Source organism: Accipiter gentilis, chromosome 4, assembly GCF_929443795.1.
Source record: "Accipiter gentilis chromosome 4, bAccGen1.1, whole genome shotgun sequence".
Taxonomy (NCBI): Eukaryota; Metazoa; Chordata; class Aves; order Accipitriformes; family Accipitridae; genus Astur; species Astur gentilis.
In genome coordinates this window covers 14,740,635-14,767,749 of record NC_064883.1, presented here as the reverse complement: position 1 = coordinate 14,767,749, position 27,115 = coordinate 14,740,635, and the positions used below count along the sequence as shown (strand labels likewise).

Genomic DNA, 27,115 nt, shown 5'->3' with positions numbered 1-27,115 from the left:
AGTAACAGATGTAAATATTTTTTCTGATGGCCTGAATAAGTAATAAACACTGTGCTGTGCTATAAGTTAACAGGCATGCTGATAATGGCAAAACCTGTCCTGTGACTAAAATACCATGTTTGTTAAAAGTAAAAGTGTGTTTCTGTATTATTTAAACATTAGAAAGATTGCTGCAAGGGTCAAATGAGGGTAAGTCTGGAGTATGATGCTTCACCACCACCTCTTGTGGCTGAATAAATTTGGCTCTGATTTATACATTCTTGCTCATATAGGAAATTATTTTTGCACTTGTGGCCAGCATGCCTATTAACTGATGCTGATTGCTCAATACATCATTCTAAAGACCTAAATTTACCTCTATCCCCACACAAATCTAATGTTCTTGCTCTTAATTACTATAATCATTGACATGAGAAGCGCTGACTCATAGCATTCAAGTTTCAAAGAGTGTTCAGCATACTGAGCAAATGCCATGTCAATTCAAGCCGCCTCCTCTCTCTTCTGTAACTTGCTTTATTTTGAATCCTCCAAGTCTCTAAGAATCCACTTTGCACACTTAGTGACAAAATGAGACTATGGTTAATGTATAGTAATTTAACCCTTCAGTTGAGGAACAAGTGCCTCTGATGTGAAGTTTAGCCATACGTTAGCTCGAGAGAAAGCAGTAATTTGAGGTACGGTGTGACTGGAGTCATGCTACTCATTTAAAGCCATTGCAAGCATCCTAGCCATGGCAGTGTGGGGTCAGAGTGGGCTTGTTCACATTGCAGACTGCAAATCTCATTTTTTTATGTATATGCTTTTTGTATAATTTTCAGTGTCAGATTGCATCTTTTATGACAAATCACAAGATGAGTTTTGCATAGTGGTCCTAGGTTGAGGGAAGATTTTTCCAACTACCCTTCTATTGCCACCCTTAGCACTGGTGCAAATCTTGGTGTGGCTCCTGGGGACCTGGCCTTTTGGTGTGGGTGCCAGGTGTGCTCTCTTCCTTGGTTAATGCACTTTTTCCGAGAATTAGAAACTAGGAAGGTGGTTGTGAAGGTGTTTGGGCCTGTATATTGCACCTGCACTGTCATTGCCTTAAAACCCTTGAGGACTATTCATAGATGCCTTCTGCTTACCTTCTCCCTGCCCTTGCTTGTGTGAACCCACCAAGTGACTGTCTTCTAGCTGATGAGGCTGCTGGGTTTTTAACTATTTAATGCTTTTATCCCTGTGTGCAGTAACTTGTGTGAGAGCAGCTGCTGATAGAGGGTCAGATGATAGATGCATTAGTATTTCTAGGTTTTTATGAAAGTTTTAGTAGTTCAAAGACTACTGCAGTTAGTCGGTGGTTAGAAAAGCAAGAGAGTGATTCCTTGATGTTGTTTCACGTGTCATTGTCCCAGCAATGGAAGTGATTTTTCTGGCAGATTCATTAGGCAGCTAGAGCACTTGGGGAAAATTAGCTCTTCTCCAGAAAAAGTTGTGCTAAGAAAACCAAGGCAATACCAGCAGTTTCACTCTAAAGAATCAGATGGTGTCAGTGGGACTTCTCTTTCAAGAGGGATTGTCTTAAATGGCAGTATTTGTACAAGTACTTGCTTTATGTCTTCTAGTTCATAACTTTGTCATTAGGACATCATTATTTCCCAACACCTTTCCCTTTTTCATCTGCTTCTAGCTTTCAATGTTTATTTCTTAATTCTCTCCTACCAAAATCACCAATTATTCTTTCTTCTAGTGACATAAGCAAACCATACATCTAAAGTTTTACATCTACATTGTTTTGTGCAAGCAATTTAACAGAAGACAAAGATGTTTAAGTGCATTGCTCACCTGCTGTTTTTTGATATAAGCAGTTTAAGTTCATATGAGCACTGCCCACTGTACTGGCATAGACCTATGACAACATTTTGCAATAATTTCGGTAAAATTCTCAGTTCCAACTTTGTGTTCATCTTTCTTACGTATGTATTTCTGTTCAGGTCAGTGGATGAAGAATGCAATATTAGGTGTCTATATGGTGTGTTTGCATGTTTAAGTAGCATTCTATGTAGGTTTTTTTATTATCAAAATTGGGATAAAGTACAAGTAAGTATATTTTTGGTCTTAACAGTGGTAAATATTACTGAGTCATATGAGGATGTCTGAAGTACTGGGATATGTTATAAGGTCCTTTGTTCGTGTTCCAATTTTCCTAATGAAAGAACCCCAAATCAAGCTGGGAATTATAAAATAAGAGGAGACTAACATTCTGAGATCAAACGGGGAGTAAACAGAGATGCTTTAAGTCAACTAAATAAAAGGCAAATATCAGTCAATGGGTATCTGTTGTTATGCTAGCTCCCTGTTCCATTGCTGATAATTCAGTGCTGTCTACAGATGTGACAAACTGTCAGATGCTAAAGCAACAGACCATTTCAGATAATGAAGATCTAAAAAGACACCACACTCCCTGTGTGGATAAAATTCCCTAATTTTTGCTATTAAGGTTTCCAGATCTCAAGAGGAGAGCAGAAGCACTTGTTTTTCTTGTATGCTTTTTTAGTGTTGCATTCCTGTCTTTACTTGTTGAGTATCTTTTCTGCCCAGAATTTGTGCCTAAAAGACTTTTTCTTTAAAGACAAAAATAGCATGGAACAGCACATTAGGTCTGGTCTTGTGCTTATTAGGCATTCTGAACTCCCACTTAGATAGGTGGGAGTTCTTATAGCTGTGAGAGAAATACAAAATTGTGAGCCAGAACTGCGCATTTTATGCCTGGAATTGGTCTGTATCTGTAACAAAAGCAGTAATGCCAGTGCTTGGCTAACAGCAGGGAAGCATCAGTTTGGAGAACTTTCTGTGGGTGGTTTGGTACTATTCTGAAGTGACTTGGACATTTTGTGACTTCCCTGCTGAGGTTTGTAATTGTGATGGTAAAAGAAGAGCTCTTAAAATAATCAACAATAAAAATCTGAAACAACAGCTTTGAACTGAATGTTTTGTTCTTTGATTGTTTTTTAAGAGGTTTTATTAAAGGTTTTAATTCTTCCTATCACCCAGTCTCCCCCTAAATTAGACTACGTTTCACAATTGCTTGAAAGTATAGAATAATATCCTTGAACAGCAGAAAATGACATGTGTAAGTTTATTTGAGCTGCTTTTAAAAAATATTAGTAAAATAAAAATTATGCTAGTAGCATCAACAGTACTTTAAGTAGTGAGAGACGTGTAGAAGATGAGGTTCCTGCTCAAAACGTACTGCAGTGGGGTACAGTTCAGGAACACCATAATTCAGATTCAAGCTAAGAGACTTGCAAGAAGCATGTTTGAAGGGAAAGGGAAGAGGATGAGGCTGTGAACTTCATAGATACGTGATTTCAGACCTTACAAAACATTTGAACAAATACAGATTTCTCAAAACTAGAGTTGATAAATATTTGGATGTCCTTCTTTTAGAATCCTTCTCTACCTTGGACTGCATAACTCTGGCTTTGCAGCTGGATTTCCTGCTGTTGTTGCTTTCATGACTCAAATCTGACATGAATGATTATAACTGCTCATCATCTACTCATTACTGACAAAACCCAATGGAAGTTACAGCTCAGAAGTATGTCAAAACCTGGTTGGTCATGTTAAAGTAGGCAGTGTGACCACTTTCTAATCGAACTCCTCATCTGTTGCTTGTATGGGAGCAGAAGGAAAAAGAATTAAGTAGGCTACACAGAAATCTAAAGCTGTTTCCTCTTTGTTAACAGTCTCAGTCTCCGTACTTGCAGTGAAGAGCAAAAGGTCTAATTTCAATTTTTTTCTTGTGCAAATCTCATTTTATTACAGTATTGTTGATAAAGCTTGTATAAAGAAAGGTTTAAATCCCCAGGCCTCCATTTTACACTAGGCTTATATTGAAATTCTGTAAAAATGTTTTCCGTTTTCCCATTAAATGTGGCCCCGGAGTTCCTTTACCTGGACCATTATATATACACCAGTTAATTGCTGCATTTGGAAATACAGCATGCCATTTGTTTCTCATCCATATGTTTAGAAATAATAACTCCATTCATCTGCATCTCAAATTTTCATACAATTTTTGGTTGTGAGTTCACAGTTTGTTGAAACAAAATTACACCTTGAGACTTTATAGTTTCATAATTTTTCTTTTAAGCTAGAACTGCATGTTGCAATCATTTGGCTGAAGCCCACTAAAAAAACCCCAAATGGTTTGTTTGTTGTTGAATCATTCAGGCCTGTGTAAGCTGTAATTTAAAGCTGATGTTGTTATGTAAGTACTACCATATAAATGAGGTTTTTTCAGTTCTATTCACTGATACAGAGCAGAGTTATTCATAAAACACTGCATGAATTTTAATGACTTAGTTATCTAGATTTTTAAAATATTACTAAATCTGGAAAGCTTTACAGTTAATGATGGGCTGTTTAGATATCTTGGAGAAGAGCTCTCACTGTCCATGGTAACAAACAAGCACAGGGACATATGTGATATTCTGTCCCTTTGTATGGGTAAGATTTGATAATTAAGAAATACCCTTAATTTGGAAATGGGGTGGGAATTTTCCATCAGAATGAGCTGTTCTGCTTTAATTGCCCTTATTGCTCATTCAGAGAAGGAAAAAGGGTGTAATGACAGCAGAAGGTAGCTGAGTAGAGTGCTGGTAGCTGAAGAAGTAAATGAGAATTCCTTTTTAACTCCAGCAATGGATTTCTGCAGTCTTTTTTTTTTTCTCTCTCTTTTTTTTCTTCTTTTTTCTTTTTCTTTTTTTTTTTTCAGTGATGATAAATTTGTAAGTTAGCTTCTGATGGAATCACCAGCTTTTTGCAATGAATGAAGCTGCCCTTTGCTGTTTAGCCTCCTTTTTCCCATCACCCCTATTGTGATTGCCAACAACGTGTTAAGAATACATTATTAACAGTAATGCTATTGACAAAATCTCATTTTGCACTTTTTTCCTGGTGTAAAGAGGTGTAATATACTTCTTCAATATGCTTTCAAGTCATTCATTTTAACATACGAAATTAAGATATTTAAAATAGACATAATTGCCATTTTTAGACTTCTAAGAGGTAAATATGTAGTTCAGATCAAATAGCACTTAAGATGTTGAGATCTGTAATTTTTTTCTCAAGCTCTTTGTTTCTTCTTGTAGTTAGTAGTGGGAATGGTGAGGTCTTAAAGCAGCTTCTGTTCCTGTCTGTCCTTTGTCAGCTTTATCAAAAATGTCTGAACTTGAAATATGTTATTTTAGCCAACAGAAAATCTGTTGTAATTGTGCTGTGTTCCCTTCCGCAAAAGGAAAACAGGAAGCTTTCTCATCCTTTTATTGTTTGCATGAGTAATAGTTTTTGTAAGCTAGAAAATGAACGGCAGCTGCGTGGGGCTTAGTCTGAACTCAGAAGATGTGACTGAGCAGGCTCCTGTCAGCCTGTTGAAGTCAGCAAGTCTGTGATCCTAAAATTTCTGTGGGTCTCAAGCCTTTAACAAGCACTTTTATTTTCACATATAGATACACATATTTGGAGAAGACAAGCCCTGTCTCGCCGAGTAAGGCCATATTCCACATGCTTGTGTCCTTATGGAAAGTGAAATTATAAGCAATCAGTGAAATGTCACTGCCATGCTTCAGGACAGATTTTGACGTATTTGCCATTAATTAGAATAGGACTTCTTCAGAAATAAGAAATTAAAATGTCTGCTAATATTCGTCTCTACCTGTTACCATTGTCTGGCTCAAATATATCTTCCCCCCCACCCCCCCCCCCCCACCCCTTTCTTGTCTGACCCACAGCTTCTGCTGTTTCTTAAAGCCTTTACTGAGACGGAACAGACAAAGCTGGCAATGCTTTCTGGCATCCTGTTAGCCAACGGGACTCTTCCTGCTACAATTTTAACAAGCCTCTTCACTGACAATATAGTCAAAGAAGGTAAGTTTCTATATATGATCTTTTTTCTTAATAGGAGATGTGTTTTATTGCAATATATTTTATATGTTGAAAGCCTGTAACTGTACAACAGAAATCGGTATTTTAAAGCAGAAGCATATACAGACAGCAATGGCCAACATACTTCATGAAATCTAATAAAAGGACAGTCAAACATAGGAAAAAAGCAACAAAAAAGCAAGAACAAACTCCAAAGGATTTATGTTTTTTTGGAAGTTATACATGTGTGCAAATTGTAGAATATATGTAGCATTGCGATACTATAAAAGTGTGAAGTATAGCATCTATTCCTGAGACATGTCTACTAGCATTTTTTTCAAGTGTTGCCAGTATCTTGCGCATGTGAGTGTGAAGTAGGACAGAGTGCACATGCAGGCCAACTGGATATTGCAGAAGAAAAAAAAAATTCAAACCCTCATTCTGTCTTCATACCAGTAGTGATCAGTGATTGATACACTTTCCCAGGGACTTGTATTTACCATATGGTGAGTAACTGTTCTTTCAGTCTTAGGGTAGAATGCCTTTTTGAGATTACTTTTTTCCTCTTTTTTTGAGGGTTTTTATTTATTAATAGCCATCTACTTGGAGTCCTGATTTTCCAAATGCTTGCTCAACAATGTCTTTCTCTGCCAGTTACTAACTGCCTGGAATAATTGCAAATGCACTGTCAGTGTTGAACAGTTTTCATGAAATCTTTTTGGTTTTGTTAAAGACTTATATTTTAGCTAAAATGTATTGTAACTTTCATTTAAAAAAAAAAAAGTATTCTAACTTCATGTTCTCATTTGCAGCATGCTAACTATTAGATTTGTTTTCTAAATGCTGCAGAAAGAAAAGCCACAGCTGCAGCTTTGCTCTGTCATCACCCACAGCTTTCGGAATCAGAATTAAACTAGGAGAAAATTCAAACAAAAGCACTAATCCATGTCTTAGGGTGATTGCCTGAAATGTGTTTAAATCAAAGTCTGTTCCTAGTTATGGGAAGACAAAAGGCATCTGAAAACTCAAATTTTTAAAACTCAAGTAATTTGTTATATTTTAAGTTTAACACTTGAGGAATACAATTGTTATGTACAAATTCTAGAACAAGTTCCACTTGCATTATGAACTTTTGTTTCTAGGAGCCCTAAGCTTTTGTCAGGAGCTTACATATACTTTTTGTTCTTGGTTTATATATATTAAAAATGTACCTGTATCAACATTTGGGGAAATGGTTGTTCAGTCGGTGTTCTCGAATAGATCTTTTATGGAAGAATAATTAAAGTTGTGAAGGTAATTGCAAAACAGGAAAAAGAGCAAGGCTTAAAACAGGTAGAACATATAAGAATAGGCTTGATACTTTCTTTGATTTACAAAAAACAATGCTGCAGGCAGGTGAGGTTAAAATACTTGAGGCAACAATTAGGTGGCCTGAGGGAGTTGTTGATGGGCATGTTTGTATTGATTTGTAGCATTGGCAAAGAATTGGCTGAAAGTGAGATAAGGGTAGATTGTGCAGACAGGAGATCTGTCAAGTTTGAGGGCAAATACCTTACTTTAAGATTACCCTTTTTCAGTGTTGTCATTACTTTTACTGTGATGTATAGATGGAAAAAATTTGTCTTTTGGGGATGGCTGATGTATTTCTAGCAGAGACAGAGAAAGGTCCAGGCAGTGGTGGAACCTCATCAGGGTTAAGTGTACCCTTCTGGTCACCCATGCTGAAAAACCAGTGCAAATGCAAAGAGCAGCTAACAGGTTAATCAGTAAAATGAATGGCTGAAGTTACTTTCTGCAAATGGGGGGTTGGGGGGGGCGGGGGGAGCGGAGAACAGAAAAATAGAAGAACTATTTAAAGGAAAAGGCAGCGGTAGCACATGAATAGAGTATAGGAACTGGCCGATGATAAACTTGGGCTGTAAATTAGAAGTAAGTTTGAAAACATATGTGGTTAGTGAAGCCCTAGAACAACCTCCCTCTAATATTCGTACTGGCATAAAACTTGTTTTATTTTAAGCTAAAACTTGCAAAAGGATTTAGGGCATGGGTATTGGGACTGTGCTTGGTGACGACAGAGACCGATCCATTCAATTTTGGTATTGAACACGTAAGCACTTATTGGATATGCTGAACTTTGTTTGCAGGTTCAGAAATGACAGGTGGAAGTTATGCCTAGCTTCCCTGTTGGTTGACCAGGGTTTGTCAGCCTTGACTAGTCAACCTACAGTATTTAAGACTGCTGCATCATGCTGGTTTTGCTTGGAACCTGCTGTACAACATGTAAAACAAGCCCAAAGTAGTATTTGCAGGCCTGTCTTAGTGTGGCATTGCGCACCCATGGTTCCATGTAGTACTTCACTAAAGATCGTGCCTTACAACTAAGCTCTTGAAATAAGGTTTCCAAAACTGTCATAACAGTCAAGATCTGTAATGAATGTTAATGACATTTACGCGGCTCTGGGAATAATCTGTTCTTGTTTGATGACTCATTTAGTCAATGTATCCTAGAAATAAAAAGAATGGATATCTATCTATAAAGTGGCTAAGAATGATGAAGCTACTTCCTCCCAGTAGTTCCCATCTAGCTCTCAGAGCTTCAGGACTGTTTGGAGGTGAAAGAGAAAATTATAACGACTGGCTGTAGCATAGTATACCATTATCATTGTCACCACCCTCAACAGCACTGTAAATGTTGATATGAGGGTAGCACGGAGAAGCATAACTGGCCTGCCGGCCTCAAGGATGAGTTGGGTCTCCATCTCTGAGACCTTTCAGCTTCCTTCAGCTCCCTGCACTTGCCACTTGCAGCCAAGAAGCTGGAGCAGAGCTGTGGTGGTGCTGCTCTAGGAAACAGGTGTGGGGCTAATGGTTTCTTAGCTCCCCTGGGAAAGCTACAGCTAGCAGAGGTAGAGTTTGTTTGATTTATTGCACAAAATGCTAAGTTGAGCCTTGAGGAAGGAATTTTTCCCCTTAAAATAGTATTTGTGCCTGGTCCTACCAGCTACTAAATGCCTCCTAGGAGGATGGGGTACCACCAGCTACCTTGAAGTTGAAAAGTTATTTCACCCTATTCCAGGACTTGCTAAAAAGCCCTCTGAAGATACACTTTTTCAGGTCTTATTCCTGACTATCCTTTATTCTTTTGTGCCTTCATCTCCTAACTGATTTAACGCATAATTTTTTCCCTTTTGCATTGGACTTGCTCTGTAAATTGGGGAGGTAGGAAAAATAATTGCAAAGAAAATCTTTGAATAATTGAATGGAGATGGTTGACACAGAATGAAAAGATTTTCAAACAATCTAGCATACTTCAGAAAATTAATACTGCATTAAAGAAAAAAATGAGCATTTCAGCTCTACGTGTTTGGTCCTGTTGCCATAAATGTGTTTTCATTCCATATTCTTGTAACCATTTTGTAACCTTGAAATTCTTATAGCTATCTCTAATTCATGTTGAAAATTGCTGCAGCATGTTTTGTGTTTTTTCTCAACAGGGATTGCAGCCTCTTTTGCTGTAAAGCTTTTTAAAGCATGGATGGCAGAGAAAGATGCCAATTCTGTTACCTCTGCTTTAAGAAAAGCCAACCTTGATAAGAGATTGCTAGTAAGTACAATATATTTTCAATAATCCTTTTTTCTCCTTGGGAAAGAGAAGGAAATAAAATGTAGATGGTAGTTTGTTGTAAGCATGTTACTCCCCTTGTCTTAGCATTTTTTGAATATTTTGAATCACAGCAATAGTTATGGCCGTAGCATTGATATGGGTTCAGGAATATTAAATATCACGTTTTCACATTCTGTCTCTATTTTTCCTGTAGTTAAATGCCTTCTGAAAGACTGTATATAGGGGTCTTGGGAATTACTTAAACATTTGGTTTTTTTCTAACCACTGCTAACAAAACACACACCACCAGCAACTGTGCATGAGGATTTTTATTTTTTTGAAATCTGTTTTACTTTTGTAAATAATAAATAAAGGGTTATGATTAGAATGTAAGTTTCCAAAGCAACAGTGTTTAAATAGTATAGTGAAAGCACAGTAAGCTAATTTTCTGCAGCAATAGCCATCTGAGTAGCATAAATGGTCCTGCAGTGGTGACAGCAGACTTGGTAGGAGCAATGCAGGAAGGATTTCAGCCTTTGGACTCAAAACCTGTGTTCTGAGTTTGTAGCAGTGGCTTGAGGTAATTACAGTATATATGAATGTGCAGCAATGTCATGTGCCTTTCTTTCCCAGTGTCTTTCTGAAGATCAATAGGGGTTTTTTAATCCTCAAAAAGATTGCTGCTGTGATAATCCAATCAAATGCACTACATCATGTGTATCACTGTCTGGAGAATTTCGGCAGTATTTCCTGTTTCTACCTCAATAATTTATCATTAGGCAAGAATCTTTCCAAGTGAAGCAACCTCCCACACCCCTTCATCTCTTCAATTTGTATTTGATTTTAAGAGTCCAAGTCATAAATAATTTGCCATAAAGCTGGGAAATGGGCTAATAACACTTTTCATTAGAGGGGAAAAAAGCAAACTGCATCTTCTATTTCAAACTTGACTGACTTAAGCTTTCAGCTGTTGGCTCTCATGGTGCTGCTGTATTAAAGAACTATAAAGTATCAGATAATGTTGCCTAGTTTAGATGCCTTCATGATAGTTTCCTCTTAATCTCATTTTCAGTAAGTAAACAGATTGAGAGTCTCTAGCTGCTTTGTAAAAAAAAAAAAAAACACAAAACAAAACAAAAAACAAACAAACAAAAAAAACCAAACAAAAAACCCCCAAACTGCTATCCATCCCACAAATCTTTGTTAGATACCAAGAACTGGATGGTAAGCAAATGCCATTCAATCCTTGCCAAGACAGGGCATTTGCTCTAGCAATTTTTAAGAATAATTTTGACTTTTCTAAATAGCTGGCCTTTCATAAATCATAGGTTGACTGTGTCTTTGAATTAGAAATGCCTACAGGAGCTAATGTTAACAGTACATAGTGGATTTTGTGATTTTTGTTAAATGATGTATTAGTGGTAATCATTGCTCAGCAGAGTAGCAACATCAGGGCAGGGTGCCTGGGCCGTATATGTATTGCTAAGTGTATTTTTCTTAAAATGTAAATGTGTGGATGCACTGTGAGGGCATGGTGAATGTGCTTTGCATATAATGGCTTTACCATCTATTCCTTTGGACTTTACCTACAAGACTCTTGGAATCTGGAAAAGGTATAGTTTCTCTGAGGACTATTTTGAGCGACATGTTAAGCTCACAGCTGTTCATAAGTACATGCACTTCATGTGGAGAGGGTGTTAGGATTTTTGCGTAACTGGCCATGATTTTTCCCTCCACTATAATAAAACACAACATTGTGAATGAAGTGTTGATTTTTCCAGTGTTAATACAAGCAATGACTTTTTTTTAAGTGCAGTACTAGGTAATTCCCACTGTTCATTCTTAAAAAAAAAGTTCTTTCCATTCTGTCAAGAGTCATAGTTGATTATTTATTTAATAGAGAGCACTCCTGTCTTTTTAGGAACTATTTCCAGCCAACCGGCAGAATGTGGACCATTTTGCCAAATATTTTACTGAAGCAGGTCTAAAAGAGCTCTCAGATTTCCTTCGAGTTCAGCAGTCACTGGGGACTCGTAAAGAACTTCAAAAAGAGCTACAAGAACGTCTCTCTCAGGAATGCCCAATTAAAGAGGTAAAGAGTGCAGTATTTACAACTTCTGTTTATATAATAATAGTCAAAGACTTAAATCAACAGTAGGTACAAAGGAACACATAAGCACCTCAAAGATTTCCTCTGTTTTTCTTGAAATTATTTTAATTTATTCATCAGTTCGCTCTGTGCTTTAGACTAAAGCAACAAAACTTCCTCTGGATTTGCAATTGCAGCTGACTATGGGGTCTGGGGTTTTTTGTTCAGTTATACTTAATGAGAATGTATTTCATTTAACTGCATTAACTGCTAGGTTGGAGGGGAAGGACAAAATTTGTAGTCAAGTAATACTAATGTCACTAAATAAAAACAAGCTATATGATTCCTTTTTATTATTCTCGTTCTGATTTTGTTTCTTATTACTTCCATACCATGGTGTTATTTGTAAATGACTACAAGTATTTGGTAAGTCAGCCGCATTTCTGTTTGATTGCAAATGTTGCTTAAGACAGCAGTTTATTTCCTGCTCCAGGTAGTGCTTTATGTAAAAGAGGAAATGAAAAGAAATGATCTACCAGAGCCAGCAGTGATCGGTCTCCTGTGGACCTGTGTCATGAATGCTGTGGAGTGGAACAAGAAAGAAGAGCTGGTTGCAGAGCAAGCCCTTAAACACCTAAAGGTGCGTGCATGGGTGAAGAGGGGAAGGGCTGCTGTGAATTGACAGAATACATTCTACAGCTGTCAAGTTTTTGCCTGTTTAAATCCAGGAGATTTAGAGTTTTGAGGGCTGGCACTGAGCACACCAAGCATTGTGCATAGTCCCTTCTACTTTAGGCAAATGAATGCAAAATTGAGGTAGTTCAGATTATTGAATGCCCTGAGGCATACAGTGCAGAGAGCCAGAGCAAACTGAGGCGATCATAGCCTGAGCGCCTCTGTGTTGTGCTTTCTCAGTGCACCGGATCCTGAGACACTCCTTGCATTGGGGACAATGGTAAGCAAATGCTTAGACTCAGCTCTGCTCAGACCTGACTAGTAAGCCTGCAGGAAGTGCCTTTGCAATGTCTTTGCCAGAAGCAAAGAAATTTTGGGAGCATGGTGAGGCAGCACCTGTGCTGGCTTTACACAGAGCTGATTAGATCCAGGTAGGACTGCTGAGCTCAGAATCTGTGAAATGCTTGTTGCTGATGTTGACTGTGGGAGCTGGATACTCAGCAACTTGTCAACTAATAAGCCAGGAGCTGGCTTGAGAGCATGTGCACTGTATGGTGTGGTTACTCTCTGATCCAGGTACTGTCCTTGTGGATGAGAGAACCGAATGCGTAGAAAGACAGGCTGTAATTTGTGAAGTGATGACAGATTGCAGTATAACAGTTGCATGTTGGTACAAAAACTCTTATGACTTTGAGGTGGGAAGAAAACCCCAAACCTAAAAACAAGGCAGAGGCATTGGAGCCATTACTGTGGTTGGTATTCCTCATCTAAGTCTAAAGGAATTGTGCAGTGCAGGACACTTGAACTGAGAACAGAGGCAGAGAGGCTTTCCAGCAGAATTAGTCCTTTTAAGCTGGTAAACCATGAGCAAGAGAATACTCCCTGATAGCCAGGGCTGTGAAGATTTGCCCTAAGACAGAAGAATATCTTTATGGTAAATTGAATCTTAAGCTTCATCGAATTCCTTTCTTCTTCATATTGGATGCATCTCCATACTTGGAGTTCCCACATTGGTTTAGCTCCTACTTCTGCTGTCCTTTCATCTGAATTTGGTTTCCCAATCAGTCATCCTAGAAATGTAGCAGCCTGGGATCTTGTGTAGTCTTTGATGGTAAAACTGAGTGCCTTGAAGTCTTCTCAAGTGACCCAAATAGCAGTAGAAAGATGAGATAGTTTCCAGAAGGAGGAGAGAAATTGTTTTTCTTGTTCTTTTGATGGAAAAATTGATCGTATCTCTTTGACTTGTAACAGAGTATCCATTGACATTTATTGCCTAGTACTGCAGGGCAAGTTAACAAACACCTTTTGGAATATTTGAACACTGGGAAAAGAGAAACATAGCTGGCTTTGTGCAAATATTGTTGACTGGATGCTCAGGTCCATGCGTCTCACTGACCAAAGCCATCAGTTATGTATGTAGCCCCACTAAATTAGGTAATGTATCTTGCCTATATAAAATGGGCATCTTTCTAGCTACATCCACTGTCTAAAAACAGGGCAAATTTGTATGGGGTATTTACTATTTGCCCTTACAGGTAAGATTTTAACAGAAGCAGTAGGAATAGAAATTTAGACTTTGCTAGCTGCTGCTTTACATTTCAGTGTTCAAAAATGAACAGCGTTTGTTTCACATCCCTTCCTCTATGGATAGGTAGAGACAGATCTTGGATTCCTCTCTTTGGTCTCTCAGCTGGCGCAATGTGTGAGCCAACTCCAGAAATCAGATTAATGCTGTAGCTCCTGTGCCCTCCTGTGTGTCGACATGCCCTGAAACAATCATGGATTTGTTTTGCCCTAGTGGCATGAGTCAGGATGCGCATGAATACATACGTGGCATGGGACATGCCAGGTGGTGGGATTTATTCTTGTATGGCTGTACCCGACGGGTAACTTTCACAAAGCACACTTCCCAAAGCTTTGACATCTGCGTACCAGTCTCTTGAATTTATTAGATTTCTTTCAGTAAGCTGTATACAAGAGACCCCTGAAAAGACATGTCAAGGCACAGAATATTGACCTAGTTTACAGTTCTTAATGAGCTTTACTGGATGAATGGCTTCCTAATGGATGTGGTCGGCAGGCATCAACCAGTAAATGCCACGTGTGCCATCCGCGCAGCAGGACTGGCAGGAGCTGAACTCTGGAGGAGACAGGGCGAGCTGTTAAACGCTGAATCTTACAAGATAAGCTCTTCATTGTCCCAGTGACCTCGCTCTGACACTGGGGCTTAGCCCCTGGGCCACCTCCAGCGCAGAGACAGGCGTTCCCGTGGGAGGGGAGGATCCTCCAGACGATTTGCACCACAGGCAAGGCTATGGTGTGAGCTTCGTGGCACTGCGGCTGCGGACCTGCTGCCACCAAACCTGAGGCAAATGGAAAATAATGCCACTTGGCTCAGCCAGCAGTGAAAGGAAGCTAATTTTATGGTTCCTTAGTTAGTTAGACACTTGTGAAACTTATAATCGTGAGACTGTACCAGTTGAGGAGTGAGAGGGGAATGCAAAGGGAGTCAGTCAGATGTGGCAAAGTGAATGTATCTTACTTCTAAACTGAACAGATAGGGGTTTTATTATAAATTACTTAACGCTTACAGACTGCAGCACTTGACAAACCTGTGGATGGGAGTGGGTTCTGCTGAGGCTATTAAATAAACAAGCTGCAATGTATATTGCCCTGCCTCCCTGCAACTTGCCTAGATACCAGCAGCATGCCTTTAAGGGCCAAAAGGGGAAAAAAGAGGGAGCCTTGCGACCCAAAGCCTGCACAAGTTTTGCAGTGTTTTTACCAAAACAGTAACGTTGTTTCTAAAGATGTGGCTATACTTGCCAGAAGTGGAAAACCTCAACCTCTGGTGTTAGCTACATCTAGTAATTTCGCATAGTTACTTTGTAAGGGAGTTTCTTCCAAAAGTAACAATACTCTCTGCCTGCTTAGCTGGTCTTGTTACAGTTGCTGTGTGGTTTCTTGCTCTTTCTTTGAATTAATAGCTGATAATTATTTTGGAAAAGAGATTCTGGACCAACCTTTCAAATTTCAGTTGATTTTCATGCTTTTTAATGTTGGGTTTTTTTGCATGGATCATGTTGAATAAAAAGCTCAGGATTTAGCCTCTTGTAGAGAAGTCCTGAAGCGTATGTGCTTTTGAACGCGTCCATCAGTGCTGCTGGTGATGGATGGTTGGTTACCTGGCTGCGTCCATTGGCAGCCCTGGTCGCACAGACCAGAACTCTGCAATATGAGGCCATTGCAAATCCAGATGAAAAATGCCACACTGAGAGTGTTGCTGAAAATGATGAAGAAAGGCTGAGCTGATCAGTGCAAGAACAATTTAAATAGCAACCTTAATGTACATTTGGCTGGGGGCTCTGAAGATCAAGGGTAATTTGTCTTCCCTTCAGCTCTGAAAAATGCTCTTAATATTACCTTAAATTTAAGATTGCAGTCTTAGCTGAACTTGTCACAGGCTAAGAAGAAAGAAAATTGGAGAGATACGGATATAAACACTGTAGATTTTAAGGAGAGAGTGAACAGGATATGGTTCCATAATGTAATTTTTAATGTGAAGATCCGAACTAAGAGGAAAAAAGTTTCATAACAAAAAAGTTTTTGCTTTATCTTTTATTATATTAATAAACTCCAGGAAAAGACAATGAAATGTACTGCTACTGTCTTGTCAGAATAACATTAGTAGTTAATGCTGTGCTTTGAAGACGTTGCTGTTTACCAAAGCAAAGGTTGTCATGATACTCTGATGGTGATAATGAGGAAAAAATAATGATGAATGATCACAGTTAACCTGAAATAATTAAATTTAATTCAATTTCCTGGGACTTCTGAAACCTCTGTGAAACTAGAGATTTATATTTTCATGCACTTACTTCATCCTTGGGTGTCTTATGTTATGAACATCAATAAAGCATCACTCATGAATCAGCAGCATATTACCTTGTGAAATATACGAACAGCAGTATTCTAAGATATGGACTTTATAATAAATCGATTTTACAAAATCCAGTATCTATAAGTGGTACTGAATTTTAGCTCACAGCATGCAGCACATCTTAGAAAAGCGCGTAGACATTTATGTTTATGCATTGTATGTGTTTAAATACAAGTAGCCAGTAAATCTAAGGTTTCAGTGAAACAGATTTTCAGGGGTGAAATTCATGATGCATACATTAAAAAAATTTATTTGTTTATTTTCAGTATACTGACATGCATTTTGTTTTTTGCCCTCTCTTCCTTTCAGCAATATGCCCCCCTGCTTGCTGTGTTCAGCACTCAAGGCCAGTCAGAGTTGATTCTTCTCCAGAAGGTGCAGGAGTACTGCTATGACAACATCCACTTCATGAAAGCCTTTCAGAAGATAGTGGTACTCTTTTATAAAGGTAAAAGTCTCTATCCACTGTTGTATATTATGCGTGGATTCTCTATGCCAACCACTCACCTATGATGTAATAGGAAACAGACGTTCTCTGGGTATTGCATATGAGAAAGTTGTGTTGGAATTGAACTCTGAAATACCTTATGCTTTGATAGTTCAAAGGAGCATGTGGCAGCAGTAAAAGCCGAAACAAGTCCTTCTCTCTCTGTTGCATTTATCCTGTAGTCAAGAAGCATGAGCAGGATCCAAGCACCACCCACAGTCTGTTCAAGTGCAGTTTAGTCCTTGTATAAAACCAGTTCTAGGAAGACATTTCTATAAATTGCCACCAGATTTAAAAAGTAGAGTAGAGCTTGGTTTTAAGAAACCTTGGAAGTGCAAACCCTCTCGGCAGGAAGATTTTTCAGGGTTGGTTTGGTTTTGGGTTTTTTTGTTACTCCCTCCCTGCCAGAAGGAGCTTTCCTTATTCTTCTTTACCTTTTCCTTTCCCTGCCAATTTCTTGCAGGTGCCATAGTTTGAGGGATTTAATTTTTATTGTGAAGTTGACTCCTTTGCAAGTTTATACTGATTGGGTTGTCATAGAGACTAATGGTCTTGCACTGCGTGTGATGGGTGGGTGCCAAACAGTTTGTTCTGACATTCTTGCTATAAATAGTTGAAGGAGAAAAATCAGCAGGAGTAGAAACCCAATAGTGATCTTTGTTCACCCTGTTGTGCCCAGGTACATGTTCAAGGCAAACAAGTTCAGACTGTTAAAATAATTTCATGGCTTCAGGAGGCAGAAGTGAATCATGTGGATTTATTTCCATCCTTGTGTCAATGTAGTGTGGCCTCAGTGATCAAAAGCAATACACATACACCTTGTCCCTCTGTCCTCAAATTCTGCGATTTGTAAATGCTATTAATGACTGAGGACAAACTTGAAACTTCAACCTGCAGCAAGCACTTCATTCACATTTCTTTGGAAAAGAAAATTCACTTTGGACGTGGTGAGTGAGTGCCGTAACTGCTGTGCACTCAGACCATAAGTGATGGTTAAACCGGAAATAGTCTTGTGTAGGCCCCCCTTCAAAATTTTTGTAAATTCATTACGTGTTAGCCTGCAAGAGCAACCCTGACATTCCAAATTATTACAAAAAAGAAAATAAATCACTAAATTGTACATTAAACTTAATGTGCTCCAAGAACCCAGTTCCCATCTACTCTGCTCACCCCGCATGCTCTTGTTCTGACTCTGGAGATGTACTCGGGCAGGCTTGTTAGGAAGGATGAGAAGCCTCAGCACTACAGGTGCTGCAATATTGTTTAGGATTTGCATGATGTCTAGAAGAGTGTTTGGAGCTACCACATGGCCTGTTGGTGGAAGCCGTGAGTTCAGCAATTCCAGCATGTGCAATACTCGCCATGCCCGTATTCCTGCCTGAAATATCTTGGGCAGGCATGCTGGAGCACCTGCCTCTGCCATCCGATGCAGTCAAGCGGTGGCACAGCTGCGAGCCCTTCCTGGCCCTCTTTAGGCTGAAGCTGGATCTGCCCTGTTTGGCAGGCTTACTGCTGCCTACTAGCAACTGCTCGCCAAACTTTACAGCCGCTAGCTACAGGGCCCTTCTGAGTGCTGGACGCAGTAAGGAAGTCATCAGCTCCATCTATTTAAGGCAGCTTTGGAGTTGAACAGTGTCTGTTAGGTAAGGACATGCTACTGTGCCAACCAGCGAAGATTCTGGGAGTGCTAGTCCTCCAATTCCTGTTTCTCCCACATGATGTTAACAAGCTTTAACAGCCCATGGCTTTGGCTTGTCCAAAGCCATGCTGCCTGCCTCTGCTTCGTTTCAGTGCTTGGTAGATCCCACCCTCTCCTTCTCCCCAGTTCATACCTATCCACTAGAAACAAGGCTTTTTAGAGACATACACTTTATTGTAGATAAGTTGCAGATGACAGCATTATCTTCTGTTTCCTAATAGTCAAGGAAAACAGCCCTCAAAAGCTATTAATGACTGTGTCGGTGGTGAAGGAACAGCAGATGCCCACGTTCCCCTTTCTGTTGTGCTTCAAGTGTAACCTGCACAGGATCTGGAGAGGTTTCAGGGTACCTAATGAACTTTTTCTAGTGACAAATAAAGGCATGTGAATGATGTGTGGATGGCCTGACAGAAATGCAGCTAGCTACCAGCATGAATGTGAACAGTTTATTGCTTATTACTCATTATGAGGGAGTGCTTCCTGGGCATGAAGATAGTCATCAGTGATGATAGGCACCAAATGCCACTCATGCTTTGACAAATTTAGTTCTATGACTACTCTCATCAGCATGTCCAACATCTTGCATTTAAATCCTTCCCATATTTCCACCATAAAATAGTCCTTGGATTACTTTCCTGGGAATTACCTAGAAATACCTAAACTTATTAACAGGAACAGTGGGGCTTATTAGCACCTAGAATGTTTTGAAAGTCTGTGTGTTCTTTTTTTAGTTTTGTTCTTATTCTGTCTCTAAACAAGGAGGAATATCCACTTTTCCCCCAATGAAAGCCCAAGCCCTGGTTTCCCTTACATGGTAGCAGCTTCTTACCAGCTTGTAGGTATAATCTGCAAAACCAGTTCTGTAGTCAGTTAAAGCTTGTTGACATTATTGTTGTTGTTGTTATTATTATTATTATAATATATCATCTTTGTGTTCCTGGTACAGTATAGAGAAAAGTAAGCTGTACAGTTCTTCTCTGATCCCTGGTTATGATGTTGCTTCTCTGGTTATCACTTAAAGCCAATGCATTTGTAAATCTGCCAGCTGCATTTTGACCAACAATCTAAAGGCCAATTGCAGAATAAGAATTACTGAATTCTTCTGAGTGACACGTAATAAGTTTGCCAGCCTCCTTGCTAGTTATGCTTGCACTGTAAGATGTATGTTGGTTTAGTCCATTACATGTTGCAGTGTGTCCCTTAACTGTGGGTAAAATAAGCGTAATTAGATTACATGCAGTGTATCATATTCACTTGCAGAATCTCCTTTCTTTTAGTTTGGGTCCAACCAGGAAATTTCAAATGTGAAAACTTGATGCTATTGAAATTAATAACCATTCCTTTCATAAGGATCAGAATTTCACCCTTTGAACAGCAAACACCCTTAGCAGGCACAAAGCTTCTGTGTACTTTTGTATTAGAATTCAAGACAACATTTACAAAATACTAAAAAAAAATTAAATAAATCACATGTGTAGTAGTACTCTGGTTTGCAGCAGCATAATTAGGCCTCAGAGATACTCTTCTGCAGTACAGAGATGTTATAACCAAACGATGCAGACTGTCTTCTCAAACACTGCAGGAATCCTACGCTTACGAGAACTGAATCTTCAAGTTCCACTCGATACACAGGTTTTGTTTTTTGATGGAACACAATTATCTTTAAATATCTTCATTATTCAAGTACTTTCTTTTGGTACTAGATGCAAAATTTTCCCAGAAATGCAAACAAACAAAAAAACCCAAACCATGAAGACCGTAACTGTACTGTGGGTGATATTCCTTGCATTGGAGGAGCCCTTGCCTTAAGGCTCTTTCCTCCCAACAGTTAGCTGCAATAGAGTTGAATTTTGCAGATTGACTGACTGTGATGGCAGCTGACAGGGTGTACTTTTTTCCCTTTACTGCCGATGGCTATGCAGTTTGAGTTGAAAGCAGAAATTCATTTGAACTGGGTGATTTGGTACAAAGCTGAGACCAGAACTTCAAGTAACTTTCTAGTTAACCCTGCAGTAAAGGCACTGGGTTCTTCAGTCTCTCTGCTCTGCAGCTTCTCCCTTTCATGAGGGACATCCCTGGAGGCTCTCACCGTGGGTGGTTTGAGTGGCAGTTGGCTGCACCTGCAGGAAAACCAGCTCTCTCGGGCTGACATCACCTGGGACTGCAGTGAAAATGATATGCACACGCCCACAAACCATAGTGTTCAGCTTCAGCTGTTAAAATATATCTATAATCAACTTTAATGAGGAGTAACTATATATATATATACACATACAAAATGAATCATTCCTTACCTTCTGCAGTCCCCCCCAGTGTTCCCATTGCTTCAAAGCAACCTAGAGGTATGATTAACTACACCCTGTCCTGCATGATTGTTTAATTGAGCATGTCTGTGCTGACAGGAGAATATCGTCTCTTATGAGCACTGGAGGCATGAATGTATTACAAATAATATTGCTTATAAATGAAAGGAGAGTTGCAGTTGTCCTTTCTGTAGTTGAATGCATTTTGTTCTTCTCTGTTAGTGTAGGAGGCTTATTGCTATGGAGTTATATACAGGCAAATTTTTCATCCACCTAACTTGAGAATGTTTTAATCTTCAAGGCATACAGTGAGATTACATGCTGCTATTACCAGGTTTGGGGTTTTGGGGAGGGATTGAGAAGTTCCCCCTTCCTCTTTGGCAATAAACCCACTGAGCTTACAGTCTGCAAATCAAAAAAAGAAACTTAAATCCTATTACTCTTGGACTGAGATATGCACCTACCTGGAGGCACTTCCTTGTACAGTGGACTGTAATGCAGCAACAGGCAGCTACTTCTATACAGCAACTTCGTATTTTTAAATGTCCACAATGCCCGACAGCGAGCTTGAGTCCTGGGAGGGGGTTGCTCTGCTCTTCCTCCCTGCCCCCAAAATCTTTCCTGATTTTCTTTGCCTGTCCCTAAGGATCATAATAAGTGTCACACCCTGAGTAATTCTGCAGATGTAGTCGTGTGAACTTCAGGACTCCGTGGTGAATGTAAGCTTTTTACATGCAAGGATTAAACTGCAGTTTTGTGAGAGTCCGTGTGAAATATTTTCATGTTTGCTAAATGAAAATCCTGATTTGTTAAATGCTGTAATGCATTTGAGCTGCTGCTAAAGACTACTGGCAAGTATTGTTTGAAACCTTTTCCTAAGCTCCAGTGTTTCTGTTACATTGGAGAAAAAGTTCATTGTGGTGGGTTGTGATTTCAGGAAGATACGGCTTTATGAGCCACTTGTAGGGTTCACCAAGTGCAATTTTAGGTGTACTGGAAAAAGCCCAGAGCCAGTGCAGTCCTGTTTTCCCTGCGTTTTCAGCTTACCAGGAGTTGCAGAAGAGGTTTTGCTTTGGAAAAGTGTCTGAGACAAAGGTAACTTCCAGTCACACTCACTAAATTCCAAATATTCAGGGAGACTTCATATTCAGTTACTGTTGGATGTCTTGGGATAGTTTTGATTAAGTTCAAATGTATCCCTGGTTGCTTCCATCTGTTTATTATTCAACAGCATATGTGAAATGTGTCTACTCTGTCTCATTTGATCAGATGCTTTGGGGTTTTGGTGCCATTTATTTCAGTTTGCCTTCTTCCCCGCCACATCTGCTATAAACTTTAGGCTGAAGTGAAGGTGGTGGTCAAGGTTGGCACTTCAGCCAGCCCATACCCAATGGGTGGGAAGGCACTGAGGAGCTCAAGGAAGCAGTGAGGAACTCAACGTAAATGTGTTGATTTTGCAGAACAAGGGAGAGTGGTTTGTTCAAAGACAAAAAGAATGGAAATTTTAATGGGATGTAGGAAGTTGTCTTTAGTCTTTTTATAGAACAAATATAGAAGATTTGTTGTTGTTGTTGTTCTTGCCTCTTGCATTATGTAACTGCCAAAATGCTGTTGTGGATCCCAGATTTTGCCTCCACAGCCATCAATTACTGAGATACTTGGCTTGGCTGGATCGCAGGAGCTTTGTTCCTGGGGCTAGAGGTCTGTTGCTAGACCTCAATTTGCATCTGTTGGAAACAATAAGTGTCCTTGCTGTTTATTAGGATTTCTTTATTCTGAATCATACTCAGCCTTACGTTCCCTCACTGACAGTTATTTTGTTCTTGATGCTTGACATAAAAATGTCAGCCGTGCTGTCCATCTGAGCCGGTCCCTTAAAATGGGTGGTTAGAATAGTGACCTTAAAACTTATTAGCTAAAACCAATATAAAACTTTAGGGACAACTGATTGCAAAAAATCCCTACTGGCTGTCTTTTAACTGTTCAATCAGGAGGTGTCTGTCACTTCAGATTTCTAGAACCATGCACAGTTCTGTGATCCAACAGCAAGAAAAAACATGGTATTTCTTATTGTGGTAATTTCTAAGATGTGCAGACCAATTTTTTTATCCAACCATTTTATGTGGTGCATTTAAAGCAGATGAATAGAGGACTGTCCTTTACAGAAGCACAATATTTGGTACTTTATTTTAAGTCTAATGCATTACACATTTTATTGCATCTGGAATCCCTTATATGCATCAGAGATTCTGTAGTTATAGCCTAATACAGTTCATGCAAAGCTTGTTCCACTGCGATATTAACTTACTTCATGCTGCCTTTAAAAAAATCTTTCTTCTCTCATGTTTAAAATTTGCTAACCTCTAAAAAATACATTGATTTTTTTACAAACACTGATCTGTATTTCAGCTGATGTTCTGAGTGAAGAAGCTATCCTTAAGTGGTATAAAGAAGCGCATGTTGCTAAAGGCAAAAGTGTTTTTCTTGACCAGATGAAGAAATTTGTGGAGTGGCTGCAAAATGCTGAAGAAGGTAAAGGTTCATTTAAAGAACTATGGTAGTCTCTTTGCAAATCAAATTTTTTTCAGATTTTAGTTGTAATAGGCATATGAAGTGTATAGACTTGGAATAGAAAACAGCAGGCGTGACTGCTCCAAATTGTTTCCATCCATGCCCAAGCCTAACAACACTTGCTGCTTTTTAACATTTGTGGTGTCCTTATGAAGTCCTTAAGCCATCAGGTACCACTTGTCTGTAGATAAATTCCTTAAGCTTCTGCAGGGAGGAATGCTGCGCTGATGACAGCGTGAAGTACCTTGATGTTAGCCTATGCAACCTGACAGTTTTCTGTATCAGTGCCTTTTCTGCTATTATCATCTGTACCAGTGACATGAACTGACATGAACATAGCAATAAGCCTTCCTGTGCTACTGCAGTTGAAATTGCTTTTAGCTGAATGATCAGGTTAAGATATCTGGTCTGTATTTGCTACTTTAAGACCATTACTGGGGATGGGAACTAGTTTCTTTAGTCCCTAACTTTTGTTTTTTCTTACATTCTGCATAGAAAATTACTTTGGTTTGTACTGAATATTTAAGTTATCTTTTTTGGCTTGAAAAGGAGTTCCAAATCAGTTGGAAAGATCAATCCATGTGTAATAGATACGGATATAATTATTAGTGTTCATTTGCATCCATTTAATGTAATTGATTTTAGAAATTTGGAGGGAACACATAGTAATGCCAAGGAGCAGATAAGACTTTGCAGCAATTCACATATGCAGGTAGCAGCATAAAAATGGTAGCTAATTTCATACTTGAGACTGGACTAGCAATCTTGGTCTAATTAAGCATTTTTTCCCCTTTTAATCTTCTGCTTGTATGCCTTTCTGTTGCTCTTTATTTTTATCCTTTCCTGCATGTCCCCTCTGCCAGATGTCCTTAATTACAAAGTCCGGTACAAATGGAGACAAAATGTTGCTGTAAGAACACGCAGATCGTGTTTGCTCTGAGAAATCTGATCTAATGTGTAATATTTATTGGCAGCAAGCCCTTTCCTGTAAGGTGAACACAAACAGAAATACAACACGATGCAAAGTAGCTTTAGGTGACAAAAACACCATGTATGTACCTATTTCTAAATTACTTCTACTTCGAAATTACTTTTATTGTATACTATACACATCATAAAAAAATTTGTACGGACTTTATACCTGCTGTAGGGTTACACCACATATGCCTTTCTAGATAGGCTGTATGATGCTGATGATTGGTATTTGCAGAGCAAATAGTTTAAAGGGTGCTTCCTGGATGATAGCAGCACAGCCTATTCGTAGAGATTAGAAGAGAGAGTGAATAATGCTGATCCTCAGCTCAGATACACATTGCATGCCTGTGCAGATGAGGACCAGAATAATTCATAGTGATCTGGTTAAAATTCTAGTGACAGATCTGTAAATGAAGACCTCCACCAAGAAGAGTAGTAGAGTAGATCTTCGTCTTCTGAAGCAGTGTGTTTCTTTCCAGCTAACTACTTAATCTGCCAACCTTTCCTAGGAAATACTAGGTGTGATGAAAATTTTCATTTGAATTTTGGAAGGATATCTTGTTATTTTTATAGAATTACTTGCATCACTGTCCTTGTGCAACCTACATGAAGTGTTTTACTTTTTTTTTTTTTTTTTCTTTTAGAGTCGGAGTCTGAAGGAGAGGAGAACTGAGACGGTTTAACAAAGCACAGTCTCAATCTAGGTTAATGCCAAATGCGCTTGGGAATGCTGTACTGTTCAAGCAAAGAGGCTTTACTTCAGTGTCATACAGAAAACTATAGGCTAGGCTTTCCTTTTGTTTAGAAGAATAAAGGTTTTTAATGGAGCCCTGAGGCATTAGATGCTTTACTTGGGACTCTACCTCTGGCTCATTGTACACTAACTTAGGCAAAGACATTCAGCAAGGAGCCATATAGAAAAAGTGAAATGAAATACTTATGGACTCCTTTTTATTAACGGTCTTTTTCAGGTACTATGGTATATGAACACTCCAATTTCTGTTTATAGAACCGTTTGGTCTGTGTTTGTAGCTCAATATTGGCTTGTGTATGTGATTTGACACCACCACATTTTTTTGAATAAATGGCTTTTATATCTTAGTTTCATGGTGTTAGTGTGTATCTTTTCTAAATTTGGTCTGCCAGTTTTTATGATTCTTCAAGTGAAAATTACACAAGAATGTCAAGAGACTGTTTTCATACTTCTTAATCACAACATTGGCATCCATAGTTAATTGGGATCACTGTCTAATCTTTATTCCCATATTTCTGTATAACTTTGGACAGATTAACCAGATTCCATAGCAAATGTTGATTCATTCAATTTAAGTCAAAGAAAATGTACAGCAACAAATCTGTAGAGTCCCAGTTTTGAATGTACAAAATTGATGCAAATGATAAGTAGAATAATATGCTGTTCTTAGTTCAGACTACACTCAGTTATTGGTGATGACTAAATTTTGCAAGAAAAAAAAATCTCATTTTAGAAGCATTAGCTTCAAAACATGCATGACTAGAAGTCATTACATGTGAAATCTGAAATTTATTTACATCAGCATGATGTTACAATTAGATATTTGACTGAAATACATAAATGAATGTATAAACTTCTCAAGACTCATCCTACTTTCTTTAGTATTCCCCTTGTGCCTTGATGTGCTGCCATTTACAATTCCAGTGCCTGGGAGCTGGTTAGGATGTTGCATAAATGGAGCCAATGTGCAGGTTTGTACATGCATGCAAGTCTCAAAACCCAAGCCCGGAGCTAGAGGTCTGATGTTGTGGGAATACTCAGCCAGCCAGCACTCGGGATCAGAGTTCCTGGAATCCTGTGTTGTGCCTCATGGATGTGAACTCAACAGCAAAGGTCCAGTGCAGCACCATCTCCCAGCTTGCACTTTTTTTTCACACAACAGTTGATCAGGTAACAGTTGCTGCCATCTTATTTCTCATAGATCTGGTTACTTTGGGAGTAGTCTTTTCCTGCCTCACTCTCCTCTTTGCTGTCCATGCCTCTGACCATGCTGGTGGCCCTGAATGAGTAGGGCAGAGAGTCAGCTTGCTGATAAATCACACCACTCCAGTTCAGCTTCTCTTTAAGAATATGTTACTTTAAACACTCTGTATCCTTCCCTTAGAGTTAAATCCACATGAAATATGAGTGATTGGATGAGTAAGGTTTAGAAAAGACAGGCTTGTATTCTTACAGGGGGAAAAGCGTGAAACAGTATAATTAACTAAGGAAGTGGTATATTTTGTCACTAGAAACCAGATTTTTCTATGGAAAAATCACTTCAGGCAAGCCACAGATCATATGGTTGTAAATGTCTTGTCTCACTATGTATCTAGCTTTACTGGAAACAGCACAGAGCAAGTGGAAATCAAGTGCTGTTGAATGCCAGCTTTCCATCTAGAACAGCATTTATTTTTGTAACAGGTGTTGATCTTTGGAAGGGGAAATATGTCATGTGGGTATTTCCAGTAACTTAGAGGAGATAGTAAGATAGTCATACTATAAAGAAGAATTGATGCATTAGCTGCATGCTTTCCATTTCAGTCTTTGTTACTACAGAAAATAAATTTGCCAGGCACTACTGGCCTGGGACCCTCCATTCACAAACTGCAGCTGTGAAGTGGTAGTATTGAGTCGTCATTGATACAGAGCCACTATTGCTGGAAACATTTCAAATTCAAAATAGCGGTTTTCTAAGGTACTAATGAATATTCAGTTGGGTGTACGTAAAACTACTTTTATGTTTAATCTAAAACTCAGGCTGATTTCAAAGGTGCTGATCTAGAATAACGTGCAGAGGACACCATGAACTGCGCCCGCGGTGAGAGTGGCTGGCCGGGCCATCTGCTGGAGAG

At 39.0% G+C, this 27,115-nt stretch overlaps 1 protein-coding gene across 5 annotated transcripts in view; it reads left to right on the top strand.

The window, feature by feature from the left end:
- BZW2 (basic leucine zipper and W2 domains 2) overlaps positions 1 to 25,348 on the top strand; it is a 59,253-nt gene extending 33,905 nt beyond the window's left edge. For 4 of the 5 annotated variants that reach the window (XM_049798934.1, XM_049798937.1, XM_049798936.1 and 1 more), the window contains exons 6-12: positions 5,772 to 5,907; positions 9,399 to 9,508; positions 11,430 to 11,600; positions 12,091 to 12,237; positions 16,522 to 16,660; positions 23,111 to 23,233; positions 24,892 to 25,348. In XM_049798934.1, the coding sequence (XP_049654891.1) occupies positions 5,772 to 5,907; positions 9,399 to 9,508; positions 11,430 to 11,600; positions 12,091 to 12,237; positions 16,522 to 16,660; positions 23,111 to 23,233; positions 24,892 to 24,920 (855 nt within the window). In that variant the 3' untranslated portion in view covers positions 24,921 to 25,348. The remainder of the gene's footprint in view (positions 1 to 5,771; positions 5,908 to 9,398; positions 9,509 to 11,429; positions 11,601 to 12,090; positions 12,238 to 16,521; positions 16,661 to 23,110; positions 23,234 to 24,891) is intronic. The other variant, XM_049798939.1, reaches the window with a different exon arrangement.
- Positions 25,349 to 27,115: the final 1,767 nt, after the last annotated feature.